General features: G+C 54.5%; 6 protein-coding genes across 6 annotated transcripts; 3 read left to right on the top strand and 3 right to left on the bottom strand.

Annotated features, from left to right (window-relative positions):
* Positions 1-2,481: 2,481 nt before the first annotated feature.
* Positions 2,482-3,789, top strand: ASPACDRAFT_35486 (uncharacterized protein; the record flags this gene model as incomplete). The annotated part of the gene is made up of 2 exons (XM_020200126.1): positions 2,482-3,554; positions 3,612-3,789. The coding sequence occupies 2 exons, from the start codon at positions 2,482-2,484 to the stop codon at positions 3,787-3,789; spliced, it is 1,251 nt and encodes a 416-aa protein (XP_020052204.1).
* Positions 3,790-6,836: 3,047 nt separating this feature from the next.
* Positions 6,837-7,430, top strand: ASPACDRAFT_47215 (double-stranded RNA binding motif domain-containing protein; the record flags this gene model as incomplete). The annotated part of the gene is made up of 3 exons (XM_020201915.1): positions 6,837-6,909; positions 6,996-7,055; positions 7,246-7,430. 3 exons carry the CDS (start codon positions 6,837-6,839, stop codon positions 7,428-7,430), a joined length of 318 nt encoding a protein of 105 aa, XP_020052205.1.
* A 2,030-nt stretch (positions 7,431-9,460) lies between these two features.
* Positions 9,461-10,534, top strand: ASPACDRAFT_63874 (thymidylate synthase; the record flags this gene model as incomplete). The annotated part of the gene is made up of 1 exon (XM_020203944.1): positions 9,461-10,534. The coding sequence occupies one exon, from the start codon at positions 9,461-9,463 to the stop codon at positions 10,532-10,534; it is 1,074 nt and encodes a 357-aa protein (XP_020052206.1).
* A 315-nt stretch (positions 10,535-10,849) lies between these two features.
* On the bottom strand, positions 10,850-11,824 carry ASPACDRAFT_8537 (AN1-type zinc finger protein; the record flags this gene model as incomplete). Its single annotated transcript, XM_020206117.1, has 2 exons — positions 10,850-11,370; positions 11,431-11,824. Coding segments are annotated over 2 exons (915 nt in total), but the record flags the coding sequence as incomplete, so codon positions are not given.
* A 340-nt stretch (positions 11,825-12,164) lies between these two features.
* ASPACDRAFT_1859655 (histone deacetylase hosB) lies at positions 12,165-15,911 on the bottom strand. Its single transcript, XM_020197686.1, has one exon. The coding sequence runs from the start codon at positions 15,726-15,728 to the stop codon at positions 12,306-12,308; it is 3,423 nt and encodes a 1,140-aa protein (XP_020052208.1). The 5' UTR covers positions 15,729-15,911; the 3' UTR covers positions 12,165-12,305.
* Positions 15,912-16,603: 692 nt separating this feature from the next.
* On the bottom strand, positions 16,604-16,954 carry ASPACDRAFT_47219 (uncharacterized protein; the record flags this gene model as incomplete). Its single annotated transcript, XM_020201916.1, has 1 exon — positions 16,604-16,954. The coding sequence occupies one exon, from the start codon at positions 16,952-16,954 to the stop codon at positions 16,604-16,606; it is 351 nt and encodes a 116-aa protein (XP_020052209.1).
* Positions 16,955-18,726: the final 1,772 nt, after the last annotated feature.

An 18,726-nucleotide genomic window follows, 5' to 3' on the forward strand; every position in this document is an offset into this window, starting at 1 on the left:
ACTCGTATTTGATTTCCCATGCACGAGAACCTCGTGCAACCAAGCATCCAGCTCTATCCTCCCTGGGTTGACAAAGTCCATCATTCGATTCTGCATCTGGGGAATATTCCCCAGAAATACTCACTGTACAATGACATTGTCAACAGTGGTGCCGTTGTAGATAGTCGGGGACAGTTCGGTGCACAGGCAGTCGGTCCGATCCGGCTATTCCCCATCAGGGTTCCATGGGACCGTGGCCAACGATCGTTGGGTCATCAAGATCAGGCATCGATACGAAGTGTAGTTAGTATGGACTACCTGGCACTGGCATGCTATTATTTTACTGTTTCGTAGCTAGAGGACTCTTACTCTTCCCTTCTGCCGCAGTTTGCAATGCACATCGTTGCTTTGCTTTAAGCCCTATCGGTGTCGAGGGGTGGCCTCTAATGACCACTGGCACTCGCTCGCACCCCCACTTCCTGACGAACAGGCAGGCCCTTTTGCGTGTGGAAACGGTCAAGTAGTCGCAGATTCCCTGCAGGGACAATGAACAACCTGGGCCGGCTCAGGACTACCGTCACAGCCCGATGATTCTGTAACTCCGGAGGCGACAGCAATGGTGGCCATCCGCAATCCTCCGCGTTCGCTCATCCTACAGGCCCGGAGAATATCGTAGCCAGTACAGTGTACTGTAGCAGGTAGGCACTTGACTTGCGATCATCTTAGCCCGAGGGGGAGCAGCGCAGCCAGTAGCAAACTGATTGCCCATCAGTGAGATTCTAGAACGAGACGATCGCAGCGATCGAGCTAAGACCTCTTCCGAGAACCACGTATTGGATGAACCGAGTTGGATTGTCTTGCTTGTGAGAGAGGACGCCTTGATCCACTGCACGAGTAGTATCCGTCCCCCTCCGCCACGGCTTAGGCGTAGAAGCTGGGCTTGGAGATAAAGGCTTTGAGGCTGTAATGGGGACACATTCTTGCTGACGAGGTGAACGTGCGCGAATTCAAAAATGACCACCACCAGAACCGGGAAAGAGAAAGAAGATGGACGAGGAATCCCCTACGTAAATCGGCATAACTCCAGTTGGTTGGGAATTATAGTCCCTGCCTGCCATACCTAGGTAGGTAAATAGTTCGTTCACTTCGATGAGGCAGAATCAGAGACAAGAGCACCCGATCAAGCCACGGGAAGGGTTGTTGTTGTTGTTGTCGTTGTTGTTAATGTTGTTGTTACTCCGTAATTTGTTGTTGGTTGGTTAGTGAGTTAAGTTATTTAGTTGTTGGTGTTCATCGTCATTACGGAGTACTTCCTACTGAGCCGACGTGGCTGCTTCTCCTGCCTTTTCCTCTTCCCCGTCTTTTCCTAATCCATTCAATCATGATCCATCCATGAGCCATCCATTCAACTAACTTATCCGACAACACGCGCGCATCAGCACTGGGCACTGGGCATCTTTCCGACTCTTACCCTCTCACACGGACGGCCCTTCTCCCTCCAATCGGTTTTTCTTCATTTTTCTGCCTTCCTATTTTCTTTTTCCCTTTTTGCTTTTTCCCTTTTCCATTTTTCTTATCCAACGTGTATGCTACTCGATGAAACACTCAGTTTCGGACCTGGCGTCATCTGCTATGCTCAGTTCCATCTCCGGCCCCCCTTCCACATTTTCCTCCCCCTCCATCCCCCCCAATGCCTTCCATGCCTTTCATGCCCCCATCATCCATTCATCCACCCATCCATTCCTTTCGTACCCCTCGGATCGTCCTCCCAGACTTGTTTTGGGTTAGTTGGAGCCCGACTCGCACTGCCCGCCCTTTTCTCTTCTTTGTGACGGATGGAAACGAACTGAACCGACGGCGACTGGATCAATGGACAAATTCCCCTCTCACACCCTCTACTTTACCGCTGTGTTTATTGTCACTATTATTCCCAGGTTGGTCTCTAACCTACAATCCCAAACTTTCCCTATCAGCTTTCTACCCGCCTGTCCCTTCAGCCTGCTGTCATTACCAAATGACCACTTAGTTCTACCCTGCTTGGGATACTTGCCTGCCTCATTTCGGTCTGGTAAGCCCTGCGCAAACGAGGGTCGGGTTGACTGGACGTGCGGCTGGAAGTCAAACAATCTCGAACCACGAGATCGATTCCGGCTGTGGTGTGAGTATACATACAGACTCTGCCTCTTACCTGCGTGCTTGCCTCGCTGGTCTTTCGAGTTTTCCTTCTGCATACCCAGCAAATTCTCCCTAGACTACCCCGTGATTGGGACTTTCAGTGTCACAGCCGAGCTATAATCTGGTTCTGACTCGGGCATCGAAGCGCGACCAGCGTTGTCCGGCTGAAACAAAAAAAGATACCCAAAAGGCACTACTACTATTACTATACGCCCCGTACTCCCACCGCTACCCCCTGCACATACATTCATTCAGCAGGTTCCTTTGCTCTGTCCTTCACGACCCTATCCTAGCCGATCATCCTAATATTACTATACTAGAGTCACCATGGGTTCCTACAGTACATCCTCCTGTCAGCGAGGTCCAAAGTCCGGCGGAAGTTCAAGTTCGACCAACAGTGATGCCTCGGACCGTTCGAAAAGCACGGCCCCTACGATCTACAGCGATCGACCCACCCCTATGACGGGGGTAACGATGGCTTTTGATGGGGAGGAAGACCCCAAGGCCTCGGTTACGACCTACACGTCCACCAACCCCTCTGTGGGTGATCTTCCCGAACCGCCGCGCTACCAAGTAACCGACCGTAAATTGGACATCTTCTCCCCGGATGTCATCCCGTCAAATCCGTCCACTTTTGGACAATTGTTCCCCTCGTCACGACGGCTTCTGGTCCGACATGACGATGCGACGCTGGATGGCAACATGAACCTGCGGGTCGACACCATGGTTCCGCAACGTGGAGGGTACCAACAAGCCGTCACCTTGTTTCATCTCCGCATGTATGATCTATTTTCGCGAAAATTCTCATTCCGTCGCTACAGTCGCGATTCGGGACGAGAAGTGTGCCATTCAGAAAGGAGGCCGGTGCCTGGGTCCGACCGGCATGCAGTCTTTCGAAAGTCGTGGAGCAGCGTGTTGGCTAGCTTGCGGCCGGGGTCGAGTGGACATGGATCTGTACCCGTTGCGGAACATAGGCGCCAGGACTCAGGATACAAGTTAGCGGACGACAACGAGGAAGAGTGGGCGGACCAACAGTTAGAGACCAAGACTGCTATGGATCGCCATCAGTCCGTACTCACCGAGAGCACGTTGTTGGAGTTTTCTAACTATGCTCATGTAGAGCTGAGACGACGAGGTGCTGGGCAATCGAAGCGGTATGAGTTTGAGTATTGGTCCACAAGATACCAATGGAGACGGGAGTGCCGGAGGGAGGGCGACCTGCGGGAGTTGTCGTATCATCTGATCAACCTGCGCACCTCCAAGCCAGTCGCCCATATCGTACTCGAAATCCTCGCTCCCATGGAAGCCGTCGAGGAGGAGCGCAAGGGCGGATGGGTTCCTCCGTCCTCCATGTGGATCAGCGATCCGTCCGTGTACGAGAAGATGCCTGACGTTGCCGAGTAAGGATCCCTCCTGGTCCTCTGCCGTGTTTGAGTTTGAGGCTGACTAGTGCACAGTGTGATTGTTGCCACCGGGCTAGTGGCACTAGTCGACGACTGTATTCGTCGGAAATGGCATTCGAAAAAACATTCGCAACTCATTCATCCCGTGCGATCAACGTTGTCGAAGAGCATTGAGCTCATGGGTCCCAGGCGGTTCCTTGATGAGGTGTTCCATCGACGGGGATCCGCCTGAGCTAATGTCTAGGGCGAGTTGGACAGTGACATGACGTGGTGGTCCTTCATTCGGATACTCGCGTCGGTTTCTCCCCCTCAATGAATCTAAGGAACTCAATGAAAGAACCCTGGCCATGGCGTCCTCTTTCCTGGCCTCAAGGTCATCATCTTGCATATTGGTGGGCCGACCAGGTGCTTTTGTCAATGAAGACATGGGTGCGTTGGGCGGTAGTCGGAACCCCAGTCCGGCCTGATGTCTATCTGTCTATCTATCTAGGGTCTAATGAGGTGTAACAGGAACCGGAGGGTCATACATGCATGAATGCATGTTATATTGCTAGTGTCTGGCCTGTATGTAGAAAATCGGTTGGTTCATAGTTCTCAGCCTCGCCTGACTAGGCTGATAGCTATCTTCGACTAAGACTATTTTGGGATAATCTGAGTGTATCTAGTGGACTGACGCTTACGCGAGTCACATTTGAATGATGCATGTACCACGAACCTATGGGAAAAGAAAGAAAGTCAATTTGTGCAAGCTGTCACTCGCTTCTGAGGGGAAGTGGGGAGCATGGAACTATCATGGATGAATTTCTGCCTGACTTGTCTTCTACCCCGGTCTGGACCAAGATTAGCCGTGCAGATGAAGGAACTGTGTGGTGGAGTTGCCTGCGTCAAAACTGTTGGCTTCCCGGTGTTCCATTAAGGGAGGGGTGGAGAGGAGGAGGATTGCGCCCAAATCTATCCTATCTCTCTGTCCCTGAAGTCTCTGGTTTGTACTGTACGATGAGGTTGGAAATTTCAGAGAAGCTCTCGAGAGGAAAAAAGCTACTGAGTAGCAGCAAGATTGCCTGAGGCCGTTGCGGGGCCAGTCGAGGTTTGTTTCCATGGGTTGATTGATTGTTTTGTCGCCGGGCCTCGGAAGCGTACCAGTCTTTGTCTTTGTTTCTCTCCTTCCTTTCCCCCGTCTTCATCACTTCCTCTCCATTCTTTTCTCTCCATTTAGCGCTGGCTGGCTGGCTAGCGAGCTAGCTATCATCGTCTTACTATTTCGTTTCTCGCCTAGCCTAATGGTTCGTCGCTTTCTTGCTGGCCTATGCAGGTTCTATTCCCATTGTCATTATGGCATGCTTTCGCACAAGCCGATCTACCTGTCATGTTGCAGATTGAAAGAGACACCTACCTCTCTTTAGCTTCATGATTCTAATTCCAAAACAGCCGCATGGGCCAGACTTCAAAAAACAAAACCAAAAATCTTGAATCACAATCAGAAATGAGCTGAAGATGCGACAAGGGCCGAATGAAAGCACACGTATGAATGCCCAACTAACGCGCCAGAAAGAAAGCAACGAATCATACTGGCGTTGCTGGTGAAAATTGGTCTGGGTCTAGTAGACCCCGATGCTCTTCCCTCTTCGCTGGCATCTGGTGTCTCCTGCACAGACAAATAATTTTTCCTCGTTCCCCGGTACCTCGAGCCAGCTGGGGTTGGCCCACACTAATTCTGACTTGACTCTTGATCCTCTCTCGGCTGCAATCCCTGTCACCCGTGAAGGTTTACTTACCGCGCGATAGTCACAGCATGCGAGCAAGCCCTGGTCACCCTAGCGTCTGCAGCTTCCGGCCTTCCCCCCAGGGATGAGCTCATGCAGAGCGGCCCGGTCTGTAACCGTTTGATTCTAGGGCTGAGGGGAAGGCGACGACTGGATGAAATCAGGGCTACACTTTCGGTCCGAATTGAATGAAATCATTAAATCGTTGATGAGCTGGCAGCAGGCCCCGAGGGCCCGCTTCGAATTAGCTGAGTGGTCCAATGGAGGTTTACCTCGATCCGATATCTGGCTTCCATTCGTCCTTTTCGACCGTCCTATGGGGCTTCCCTCCGCTTTTGGGCAACTAGGCCAGGCCGACCTCCACCAGTGTATTCCTTCCAGAAGGGGCCGGGGGTCCCTGTCCTGAAGAGCTTCTATGAGGCGAAGTGGCTTGTTCATACCCGATATTCTCCCATGCCCTTGCGGAAACGGAGAGAGGAGGTTATGCGAGAAGAAAGAGCGAGCAAGCGAGTGAATGCGCAAGCGCAACAGCACCAGCATGCCCCCCCTAGCAGCGGGAGTAGAGCCGCGAGCCACGACGTCGATAGGGGTTGGTGGTCTTTCTTGCGGACTTGCTGAGTTGGCCAACAAACTGGCTGCGAACTGACATACTTGCCTTGTACAACATGCCGTCTTTGTCTCTGATTACAATTGCTGGCCAGTCGATGCATCGGGCTTGGGTGGGGGCTAGCGGCCATCCTTCCTGGTCTCTGGCGTTTCTTCAAAGGGCACACACTCTCAGTCGTCGTGCGGCGGGCCGTTCCAGCTTGCAGCCTCAGAATGATCCGCAGGTTCTCCATGCTACTTGACGTGCCTTGAGTGGAGGGTAATGGAGGGGGGGAACTTGCTGACGCCGTGCCATGTTTACCTGCCTCACATGCATAAGCCCGTCTGTTAGGTTTGATGATTAGGTGCCGTGTTTGACACGCCGAAACTGTCTTGCACAGAAACTCCCCTCTGGGGCTTTTAGGGATGGCCCACAGTTTATATGACTCCCCGCTTCCCATATCCCTCGAGGACTGTCCCGATGGTTTTTAGAAAATAATAAAAAGAAGTCCGAGACTCACTGCAAGAACCACCTGGAAGGGGCCACCGCAGAAATTTCTTATTGCTTATAATATTCGTTTGGTCTCTCCATTATCACTATCTGGTTGTTGAAGACCCCACCGTCAATTGAGTTCGTGGGTCGAATCTCCTGGCCGTTTCGTGATTGTCAAGCAGGACAAGACCCTACCTAACCCGATTGATTTAATTATCCTGTCGGTTACGCTTTGCATTTAGGCCCGACCCAACATCCAGCATTGAACCGGGACGACTGCTGGCTATTGTTAGATAGTCCGAAGAGTGACAGAGAAGAGATTGCTCCGCCTCAACGCAGTCCAGAAACCAAGCCCACTGTGGTTTGTGCCTGTCACTCCGTCCCGCCAGCAAGGGAAAAAAACCCGCCGCCAGCCATTGACTGACGAGACTCTTCACAATGTCCGGTGCACATGCTTTGTATCCGGACACTACGCCATCCCAGGGGAAAACATGGCAAGCGAGGCTGGAGGGTATGCCCCACTTTACTGTAATCCCTCAGGAGTTACGTCGATTGACTTTTGATCCGATCAACTAACCCTGGTCCCTCTGCAACCAGATCACTGCAAAGAGAGCGGTGTCCCTGGCCCGAATTTCGTGATTGTCTCCGATCGTCGAGGTAAGCAGACTGTCTTCCAGTTCGTCCTGACTACCTTCGCAGACGTGCGTTTCGGCACAGAGCGAGGACGAGCAAGAGTGGAGTCGATGTTTATGCCTACCAGCCCCTCTTCCCCCTCTTCACCGACTTTTGTCCTTCTGGCCGTTGAAAGTGGTACCAGTGACTGACAGTTCCGTCCACTTTATTGCAGGGGGTCGCACGGCCTGGTCCAGCTCAGTCACCGTCAAAGGCATGCTATTCAAGGCTCGGTTTTGGTACGATGGCAAGAACCTCGACAATGCCCGGGAAGACGCGGCCGAACTGGCCGTGAACTACTTCCAAGGGGGGAATCAAAATTCCAGGCCGGGAGGGTACCCTCGGGGGCCCGGTCGTTAGAAGAGGACTTCCTCTCGTGCGTACGGACGTACTGGAAATAGGCGTATCTCGGGACGGCTTTTGGTTTCTGTGTTCATTCTCTGTCGCTACGCCCTATACGTTCGTTGTGTTACGACGCGTCCCGGACTGAAGCGAATTCATCGAATCTCGCCAACATGTACAACACGGAAACTCGGCGGACGACAATCTCTTTTTTTCATTTCTTTCTTGTGGGAAACGAAATTGTTGGGACGGGAACAGACCATAGGGGCGGATGGCGGATCCGGACAGCAGCATACTATTCTACTTCTTTTTCTCCTTTTTGGTGGGGGAAGGACGGGGGTGGGCAAGCAGATTGCGGGAGAGAGATCTCAGCAGGAGCATTATCCTTTGTCCACGGGGTTGGGGCTGGTGACGATGACGGTGGCTGAATGGCATTGTTCTCAGGCACTGGATGAACGCATGCATCCGCCCACTTCTTTGGCTTCTTGTGTACTTTCATTTTTCTGGCTCAATGGCTCGCTTGGACGTGCTATGGGAGACTGTGGCACGATCTCTTTATTGAATTGACGACAGCACAGCTAATTCATGATGAAGATTAATGATTTTTGGAATTGTCATTCTACTTGCGGCAGGGCTTTGGTGCTTCTGGGGAGGTGTGACAACGTAGTATGGAACAGATCCAAACAGAGGGGGGGCAAGGCTACACAACCAGGATATGGACTGTATCAGCATGAAGAAAAGTAAGGATCTAAGTGATGTAATATGTTATTTGTCGAGGGAGTTTTATTCATGGATGCTCTCTTCTACCCCATCAATTGAACAATCGCCTCCAGCACCGACAAAACAACCTAACTTTTTACCTCTCCCCTGAACCCAAACCTAACCTTAAATTCGTAGAAGACAATTCAATTTCACATTTATTTTCCTATGGTGACCGACCTGCAAATGTGTGTGCGGGTGACCCAAGCCAGCCAGCCAGCCGCACTTACCCGAAAACCTGAAGATAACCACAGAACCTCGGAGAAATTTTTTTTGTTTTTTTTCTTTCTTACAGACTAAGTTACGAGTCACTAAACCCAACACACGGACCATTCCTCGTGCCTTGCCTTTCGCTCTTCGCTCTCCATAGTGGAAGACCACCCGAACCCAGTACCATGGTTCACTCCGCACATCATCAGATTTATTTTAACCACGCATCGTTAATCCCCGGCCCCAGCCCTCGTAGGCTGGGAAACTAAGTTAGTTTACTAAGTCACTTAGTTTGTGATCCTGGTCGAGATTTGAGACGGACGGTGGGGAAGATTGTAGGTTGGTCCGCGCGTCCACGTGTTCTTTTGGTGGTGGTGGGAGCCCGTGTTTAAGGGGGCTCTGGGGGTGTTTTGATTTTGTTCTCTGGGTGGTATGAGTGATTACTGGGTTGAAGATAGAAGTTTATGTGTAGGTGTAGGTTGTGGTTTGGGGAAGGGGGGGGGGGTTGGATTATTGCAATGCTATGGTGGTTGAGTGGGAAGGGGATTGGATGAGATCGTCTTGTTATCGAGGAGAGGGAGGGGGGTTCGTCATTCAGGTAGAATTGTGGTTGCATCATTGCATGGGGGATGGCAGGGATGACATAGAAGCGATGGGATTGTTTATTGTTGTATATCATGAAGGTCCTGGGCGTCCAATTGCTAGACTACATAGCAGGGGGGAAAGTTTCGGGGATTGGCTCGGTTGATGGCATGATGGTAGTTGTGCTCGGTTCGATTTGTCTTCTTGTGACTGTACAGTACATTCAGGTCAGTGGAGCATTCTATAGAGCAGAGACAATAGGCAGTCAGTCTTCAACTACAGTATAGTTAGTACTTTGTCCTCAGTGACAGCAGACAGACACCCCCCCCCCCCAATCGGGCAATACAGTACACGTGATCTCGCGGCGCGTCGCGGCCGCGTCCCGCCAACCACCATCTCCATAACTATACACTTTTTTCCTCCCTCCCAAACCTCGAACCACCACCTCATTCCTCAGCAATCAACTATCAAAAAGAAAAAAAACACAGACCATCAAAATGCCACCCTCCGCCGAATCTGCCCCGACCCCTCAACCCGCCCTCACCCCCCCGTCCACCACCACCACCCCTCTCCCCCCTTCTCCCCTCAACCCACCGCACGACCCCTCCCACGAAGAACACCAATACCTCAATCTCATCCGCACGATCCTCTCCCAAGGCGAAAACCGGCCCGACCGGACAGGCACAGGCACGCGCTCGATCTTCGCGCCGCCCCAGATGCGCTTCAGCCTGCACAAACCCAACCCATCCGCCTCCACCCCGGGACAAGAAGAATACACATACACCCCGATTCTGCCCCTCCTAACCACCAAACGAGTCTTCCTGCGCGCCGTCCTCGCCGAACTCCTCTGGTTCATCTCCGGCTGCACCTCCTCCCAGCCCCTCTCGCAAGCGGGCATCAAGATCTGGGACGGCAACGGCAGCCGCGCCTTCCTCGACAGCGTGGGGCTCACCCACCGCGCCGAAGGCGATTTGGGCCCCGTGTACGGCTTCCAATGGCGGCACTTCGGGGCGCCCTACATCGACGCCACCACCGACTACACGGGCCAGGGCGTCGACCAGCTAGCGGAGGTGGTGCGCAAGCTGCGGGAGACGCCGTTCGACCGCCGGATCATCATGAGCGCGTGGAACCCGGCCGACATCCCCAAGATGGCGCTGCCGCCGTGTCACATGTTCGCGCAGTTCTACGTGAGCTACCCGGGGGGGATCACGGAGGACGGCAAGGGGAAGGGCAAGGGCCATCTGCATTGTTTGTTGTATCAGCGGTCGGCGGATATGGGGCTGGGCGTGCCGTTCAATATCGCGAGTTATGCGCTCTTGACGCATATGTTGGCGTTTGCGGTGGATCTTGTGCCGGGCAGTTTGACGCATACGTTGGGGGATGCGCACGTGTATTTGGATCATGTGGAGGCGTTAGAGGAGCAGGTGACAAGGGAGCCGACGGCGTTTCCGGAGGTGAGGATCTTGCGGGGGGATCGGGGGAGTGGGGTCGTGGATGGGTGGAGGGAGGAGGAGTTTGAGGTGCTGGGGTACCGGCCGCATAAGGCGATTAAGATGAAGATGAGTGTTTAGTGCTGTTCTTGGGTTCAGGTGCAGTGCAGCTGTTACTGTATAGACTGAATGCCTTAATATGATAGATATGCATGTATGTATGTTGATGAAAAGCAGGAAGCAAGCAAGTGGTATATCGGTCCTTATGTACTCAGCATGCTAAATCCCATGCTAAATCCCATGCTAGATGCGATGCGATGCGACGCGATGCGATGCCCAACTCCAACTCTAACACCAACGCAAATATCCAAACCCATGAAACAAAACCCCCAAAATCACAGCTACACCCCCCCTCCATACCTCCATTAAACCGAGACACCTAAACTAAAGAATAACCCCCGCCCCCCGCAACAACACCAACGTATCCCCAGCGACCACCTTCTCGCCCAACGTATCGCCAAACTCCAAAAACACCCCGCCATCCACATGGAACACGCGCAGCCGCTCCTCCTCCCCAGCCACCCGGTTATTAACATTCTCCACCCCGAGCCTCCGCGCCGCATCGTCCAGCACCCGCCCGACCTTCCACTTCCCATCGAACCAAAACGCCCCTGCTGCCCCTGCGGCCCCTGCGGCCCCTGCAGCCCCCGCAGCCGCAGCAGCAGCAGACTTAGTAGGCGAAGCCGCCGCCTCAACAGAAAGATACACCCTCCGCTCAGCAGGCACAGCCGCATCCCCTTTCGCCGTCCGCTTGAGCGCGTTCACCGCCATCGCCCGATTGACCGGCTTTTTCTTGGTAGTCGTAGTCGTAGCCGTAGCGGTAGCCCCCTTATCCTTATCCTTATCCTTCGGCCCTAGACTCCTCCCTGCATTCCCCCCGCTACTCCCAGAAGAAAGCGAGGTAAAACTCCCCCGCACTCTCGCGAACATCGACTTCAGCGTATCTTGCCCAGTCTTACCACCACCACCACCACCACCAGGAACGAAAGGTTGACAAGCATGCCCCTCCCGCAACCGATGCTTGAGACAATACTCCCTCCGACATTCGGGACACCGCACGCCCGGTTCAGAGAGGGTGTGGATGAGGGTTTTGCAGGACAGGTGGCTGCATTGCGCTGTGTTGTGGATATTCGGTTTGGTTGAGGGGGTCGAGGATGGGGTTGATGCTGGGGTTGAGGATGGGTTTGTGGTGGTGCTGGTGCTGCTGGTGCTGCTGCGGGCCCAGTCCCCCGCGCGAGGGCACTGGTGGGCGGATTCGGTGCGGTGGTCGAGGCAGAACACGCCCTTGCAGGAGGCGCAGCGGAAGGGGAGGAAGTCGAGTTGGTGGCAGTATTCTAGGTCGCAGTGGTGGCCGATGCTGTCGAGGTCGGTTTCGGGGGGTTCTTCGTTCGGTGTGTTGCCACTGCCGTTCGTGTGGAGGGGGAGGGTGGACATTCTTTCTTTCTTGGGGGGGTTTCCTTAGGGGGTCTTTGGTTGCAATCTTTGTTTGGGGATGGGGTGTGAGGGAGGGGTATTATAATGAGTGAGTAGTATGAAGGTTCAATTTAAATGAGAGATGTTTAAAAGAAGGTGGATGGGTAGCTGAGAAATGAAATGCAATATCACTGAGTCAAGTCTAGTGGACGATGGTTATTAATGATCTTCTGGCGGGTGCTGGAAGATGCAGAGGGACAGTCCCTGACTCAGCGTGGCGGTGCAGCAACGCGATTATCTGATGGCGGAGATTAAGACGGAGATAATACTAGCAACAAGAAAAAAAAGGCTAAGGTCAAGGGGTATGGGTATATCACACACGTCAAAACAATTTACGCAGTCAGGCAAATCTCAGCATATGCCCAGTCAAACACTTAAATCATCCGTCCTCCGCTTGCTGTCCTCCCTTTGCCTCTTTCTCCACCCCAGTGCTACCCGCCGGTGCAAACCGTATCGGCCCCCGGGACATCAACACAGGCAACCCATTCCCCATCGGCTCGGACGCTGGTGGTAGATACAGCCTCGACTGCGGCTGCCCCGGAGTCAGAGGCGGTGACATCAGCACGGCGGATTCGTCGGAATGCTTCCAACTCCCTCCTTGTGCAAAGCCCGTTCCTGAGACCGGCGACGAGACCCCCGACAATGGGGACATGACTGAAGCAGGGGCTTTAGCCTCCTGTCCGGTCTGCTGCTGCTGCTGCTGCTGCTGTGGTTTGATCTCGTGCCCGGTCAGCTGCGGCTTGACTTCCTCCCTAATCAGTTGCGGCTTGGCCTCCGCCTCACCCAGATGTCTATCCGCCTCACTCCCCACACCTCCATCCCGACTGGCCACCTTGGCCGCAGACGCAGCAGAGCTCTTCCCTCCCACTCGCTTCGGCGATCGAGGGGGCTTGGCCGTCTTCGAAGCGACCTTGGCACCATTCGCACGCCTCCGTTCCTCCGCGGCCCGCCGCTCGCGAGCGGCATTCTCTTCCGGGGACGGAACCTTCAATTTGATATGCAGCTTGCGCACCCCGGCAGCCAGATTGTCGACATCATCGTTGAAGCTCTTGTTCTCCGTGGTCCTGTTCGCATCCTTGCGCTCCTTGTTCTCCGGACTAGGCTGAAACTCCGGCGGCACTCGAGGCACAGGAGGCGCAGCATACGCACCCTCACGTTGAGGCGTGCTGGATCGAGAGCCACTAGCCTTCATCGCACCAGTGGCAGCTACCACCGCAGCCTTGGACAGCTCTCGCGCATTGGAAGAATCGCTGCCGACCGATTCGGCCACCGCACTCTTCCTCCGCGCGGTCCGTACCACAGGCGACGTCTGCTGCCCCCGCTCCGGAGGGGCATCGATGGTCGTCCTGCGCGTGCTGCGCGCTGCCGGCCGTTTCGGCGTTTCAGCCTGGGGGCTGGGCGGCAACGAGGGCTTGGGCTTGCGCACTCGCAGTTTCATCCGGTTGTCCTCCGGCGGTGCAGGAGGTGCACTATTGGCGCTGGGGGTCGCGCTGCGAGCCGCCGCCGTCCCCGCCTGCCGCTCCCGGCGCAAGCGCGATGCCTCTGCGTTCAGCTCCTCCGGCCGACAGCTGGTCGTCTGCCGATACGTCGGGATCAGCACCCTAAAAAGCTCGTGGGTGGAGGTCGCCCAGCCGACCGGCGGCAAGGGCGGGCGCGCCTCGGGCTCGACACTGTAATAAGAGCCTATCGACCGGCGATCGCGCGAGGGATTCACCACCTTGGCGGTAAAGGACTGGGTGGGTTGGAAATAGGTCGGCGCCGCTTTCTCCCGGGGTTTGGCGGGCGCCAACGGCGGGTACACCAGCGCTTCCAGTTCCTCCAGCATCTCCGGCGACCACCACTCGTTGTCGTAACCAGGTTGAAGTGACACCACATCCACCGGCAGGGTGTCAGACAGGCCCAGACGATCGGTCATCTCAGATGCCAAGCGATCGATCTGTTGGTCCTCGTCGGTCTCCCTGGTCTCGCTCAGCCCCGCCAGATGGCTGAGCACGCCACTGGTCAGCGCGCGATTGCTGTAGCCGCCCTCCAGGACACTGATGACGCGCCCGTCCGTCCCCAGGCCTTCTTCGTTAGCCAGCCGCACCACATCGGCCGTGAATCTGGCGTAGAACTCGGTCGGAACGTTCACCTGATGCCGCTGCATGCCGGCCCCCTCCCACTCGCTGGCGTCAAACCCCGCCGAGAGGAAAATGGCCGCCTTGGGCGGGGGCCCATTCGCCGCGCTGGCCAGTCGCTGCGTATGTAGTCGTAGGAACGCGCGCGCTTTCTCCAACAAGATGCTATACTTGGTCGTGTACAAGTCCCAGAATTCCTGGTTGGTCTTCCACGGCTCCAGATGAACATTCCAGATCGATTGGCCGTGGGCCTTGTCGATGCACACACTCGCATTGCGCACCTTGTCCGCGTCGCCCGTCTCACAGGGATACGAGTTGATGTCATGCAGACTGAAGTATCCCACCATGGTTTTCTTGTGCGCCGCCGCGTTCCGGGCGGCGGTGCCGGCTTTCTGGTTCTGGTCCCAGGCGATCTCCTGCGAGCCATCCCCGTGATGGAGATCGAAGTCCAGGATCGCGGCGTGGGTCAAACCATGGGCCATCGCCGCATGCGCGATGCCCACGTGTACATTGTTGATCCAACAGAACCCCGACGGGTGGTCCGAGGAGCAGTGGTGGCCTGGCGGGCGGATGCAGACAAAAGCTCGCTTGGTCGGGCTCGTCCCAAGGACCGCATCGACCGCCTCTGTCACGCCTCCCAGGGCGCCTTCGAATGCCGCCAGCGACTCCGCGCAGAGATAGAGGTCCCCTTCATGAAGGGCGGGCGCGTTGTTGGCGGCAGTAGTAGCAGCAGCGGCACCGTCCTTGCCCGCACTGCGGGGCCGAACCAGCTCCTTGCCGTTCAGGGCCAGTCGCGACTCCGCCGCATCGCACATGCTCCTCAAATCCTCCATCCACTGCGACCCGTGCACATGGGCCACGGCGGGCGACTGCAGCGACAGGGTGCGCGCGGTCCGGCGGATCTGGAAGGGCGGCACGGGCAGCTGGCGCGGATCCAGTTCGGGGTGCGGCGCGTGTCGACCCCCGGCATGCCGGCGCGCCAGGTGCACGTACGCGGCCGCGATGCCCAGCACGGTGGCTTGGATGCGCTCCGGGCGTTCGACGATGGAATTCAGGGCGGCGCGGGAGGTGCGGGGGCGCGCGAAGCGATGGCCGTAGCACGCATCATGTAGCAGCACCAGGGTGGAGGCTTGGAAGTCGGTGGACTGATGCCAATTCATCTCCTTCTGCAGGAAATCGGCTGCGATCGACGCCGCCGTGGGTAGGGAGCGCTCCGGCGCGGTGGCCGCGGGCATGCTGCTGGCTGCGGCGGCGGCGGCGGTCGGCGGAGATGACCCCAAGGGCGAGGAGGAGGAGCGTCGCGACGCGGTGGTCGGACGCGGAGAGGCTGAGGTGCCTCGGTTGGAGTGCAGCGACGCGGTCGATAAGCGCTTCTTCAAGCTCCGGTTGGACTTGCGGCGATCGTCCGCCAGGGAACCAGAGCTGGGGATGCGCCGAGGGGGCGGGTGCGAACACGCGGGGGGATCGGGGGGCGATAAGCGCGTCGATACACGATCGGGAGGAGATGGTGGATGCGGAGTAGCGATGATGGAGGGATCGGTTGGGGGAGTAGCAGTATAATAAGAGGATCCAGGATAAGTAGGGCTTGATGTGTTTATCGCAGTTGTTGTTGTGGTGGTGTTGGTGTTATCGGACACAGTCGCAGTGAATGACGCAGGCTCCGCATTGCGTTGTGAGGGGTCCATGACGGGCCCATTGGATGAAGTATAACACAAAGACAGAAGACGACAATCAGAATAGGTGCCCAGTGTCTGACGGGGTTGTGAGATAGAGGAAGTTTATAAGAGCGACGATAAACGAGCAGGTTAAGACCAGAGAAAGGGAGGCGTTGCTGTTGAAAGGGAGAAAGCGAAACAGGGAGAGGGAGAGGGAGGAGGAATGAAGGTGGTTTGTTGTTGTGCTGTACCTTTGGGTTTGGTACGTTTGGATCTTCCCCTCAGGGGTTTAAGTCTTGTGTGCACTGCAAGTAGAATCCATAATCCATAGTACATTCCACCCCATCAATCCACAATTTCTATGCTTCTAATAGGAAGTTGACAGCTGACTTCTCTCTCGTTTCCTCCCAAACACGCATTGATCAACGAAAAATTGATTGTATTGTTGTCGGTCTTTAAAAGTTTCTTTTCATTGTTTATTGGTCTTGTGCAGCCCAGCCCAGCCCATAGACGATGAGGGGAATCTCTTGATGCAGTGTGTTAATCACCAGTCCCTCCCAAATGATATACTCCAGGGTAACATGCATAACTTCACACTTATCAACCAAGCGTTGCTTGGAAATGAAGGGTAAAAAAAACAAAAGCCAGATAACGCCCTGAACCCTCTTTCCCTGGTGTATTCCACCAGGTTCACCAAACGCCTGTTAACCCCAACCCATACTCGAGACCCTGTAACCCAAAACCGGGCAGCCGCAGCGCCTTGCCAGCAAAGCAAAGAAAGAAAATATCAAAACAGCCACCAACACCGATACATAACAAAGGAAAAGCAATTGCAGCAACAGAGGTTCAAAACACAGGAAAAAACAGTAGTAAACGAGAGACATTCTTCTTGACTCAATATCCCTCTAGATCGTGCGCGATCGGAAGTGGAAATGGTACCACTTGCGCCGGCGGGGCTCCAGCGAGCTCTTCTCGCTGCTGGAGCCGCCGCTGGAGGAGCCGTCGGAGCTGCCGGTGGAGCTCGTGGAGGCACTCATCATCGACAGGCGCTTGCGCTCCTGCTTGCGCTCGTGCTTGCGGCACTTGCGCTCCGACTTGAAGCCGCGCGTGGCGTGCAGGTGGCAGAAGCATTGCATGTGGACCGTCTTGATGTCGAGGCTGGGGCAGCTGTCGCGGCTGCGCTCGGTGCAGTAGTGTTCGCCGGCGGCCTCCTCGCAGTGGCACCAGGAGTAGATGGTGAAGTATTGTTGGCACATTTTGTTATGTGATGTGATGTGTGTGGTTGTAGTGGGTGTATGTGGAAAGTTATAGTTCGGCGGTGAGAGGTAGTTATAGGTAGGGCTCGTCTGTTTAGCCGGAGAAAGCCTGATAGTAGACAAACACCAACCCAGGTTTGCTCGCGGAGGATCGACACCAAGGTTAAATATGTCAATCAAAGAAGAAATGGGCCCAATACAGACACCCAAAAGATAAAAGCCGAGACGTTCTCCGGTAAGTGCCCAAATCGAGGGTGAATAATGAGTAATCGAGTCAGGCAGTCGGTGTGGACAGCCCTGAGAGGGGGAGGGGGAAAAAAGGTCGCACTGGGCGTTCTTCGTTCTTCCCGCGGCCTTCCGGGCGTTTCTCGGAAGGGAAAGTAAGATAAAGTGACAGTTTTGCAGTGGAGGCGGAAGTGGATATTCCGTCCAATTTGTCGGAATCAAAAGTTTTTTTTTCCAAAGAAGAGAGAGGAGGGAGAGTCTATTCGTTGAATCTTTTCCCGTGTTCTGTGGTTTGGGAGGGTCACTCTCGGATAGACGGCCGTGAGATTCGTATAGGTGGTTGACGAGGTGCTGAGTAGTATTGGTAATAGTGTGGGAGTGACACCCAGCAAGACGAACTATATCGAGGATCTATACTTCCCCCAGTCACCAGGACGAGTTGATGTGTGAAGACTGAGATAGAAGATAAGACCACGAGGGGAGGAGGGGGAGGGGGAGGGGGATGAGAGGGGGGAAGGTTCGGTATATTATATTGTCTGTCAATCGTCTTGTTCTAAAGAGGAAGAGAAAAGGAGTTCTAGCCAGAAGGGGGAGAGAGAGATGGAAAAGAGAGAGGATTATTATGTAGTAAAATTAGATCTCGAGTCAAGCCGGTCAGCGATTCGCAATGAAGCACGTCCCCCAATGGATCTTTTATTTCCTACTGAAAGAGATCGACCCGATGAAAAGGATGACTGCATGAATGAATGGATCATGACATGGGGGGATGGAAATGTGGAGGGGCAATGGTAATCCTCAACATCATATCATGGGTCATCAACATCATCATCATCGGGTTGACTGCTCAGCTGTTCTGCAGCACTTAATGGATTGATTTGCTTTTGACGTCAGGCCCGAAGCGCTGCGGTGGAGTTACGGCGTTTATTTCCCCTCAGCAGCAGCAGCAGCAGCAGCAGTCATTATGCCAACAGCCACTCACCCACGAGGTACATCTGAACCTCCGGCATACGACGGAAGAAAAAGTTAAAAAAAATAATTGACAAAAAAGAAAGCCCCAAAGAAGCCATCAAGTTCATCGTTAGGTCGCATCATCCGGGGGAAGAGTGTGTAATCGACCCTTTTGGGGAGGGGGGAAAACCACTGGAACTCCTTTTTTCCGTTCCCTCGGGACAGAACAGGTACAGTAACTACATAGTAAGGGTCAAAGTAGGCGACAAAAGCCGCAAATGCCACCCCGAGTCTTGGCCGTGTGTCTGGACCGTCTGGATCTTCGATTCTTTCTAATCAATAGGGAAGAAGTGAAGAAAGTCGATCGGAACCACGGGGTAGTACAGTTCAATGAAGCTGAATCTCAACAGAAAAGAAAGCTAGCTGCTGTGAAGCGGAGGAAGTGAACATAAACATAAATTATTTAAGATCTCATGTCAACTTAATTGAACATTCCTGACAGTGGAAACCAGCATAAAATATCCGGTATCGGACCGAGCCAGGGGGGGCAAGGGGGATGAATGAGTTAAGTAACAAAATGAAGCGAATTATGCATCAGG

The sequence above is a fragment of the Aspergillus aculeatus genome (assembly GCF_001890905.1).
Source record: "Aspergillus aculeatus ATCC 16872 unplaced genomic scaffold ASPACscaffold_18, whole genome shotgun sequence".
Classification (NCBI taxonomy): domain Eukaryota; kingdom Fungi; phylum Ascomycota; class Eurotiomycetes; order Eurotiales; family Aspergillaceae; genus Aspergillus; species Aspergillus aculeatus.

What these genes read in the sequence shown, in the direction of transcription:
- ASPACDRAFT_1859655 (XM_020197686.1), bottom strand. Translation starts at nt 15,728, where the DNA reads ATGGACCCCTCACAACGCAATGCGGAGCCTGCGTCATTCACTGCGACT.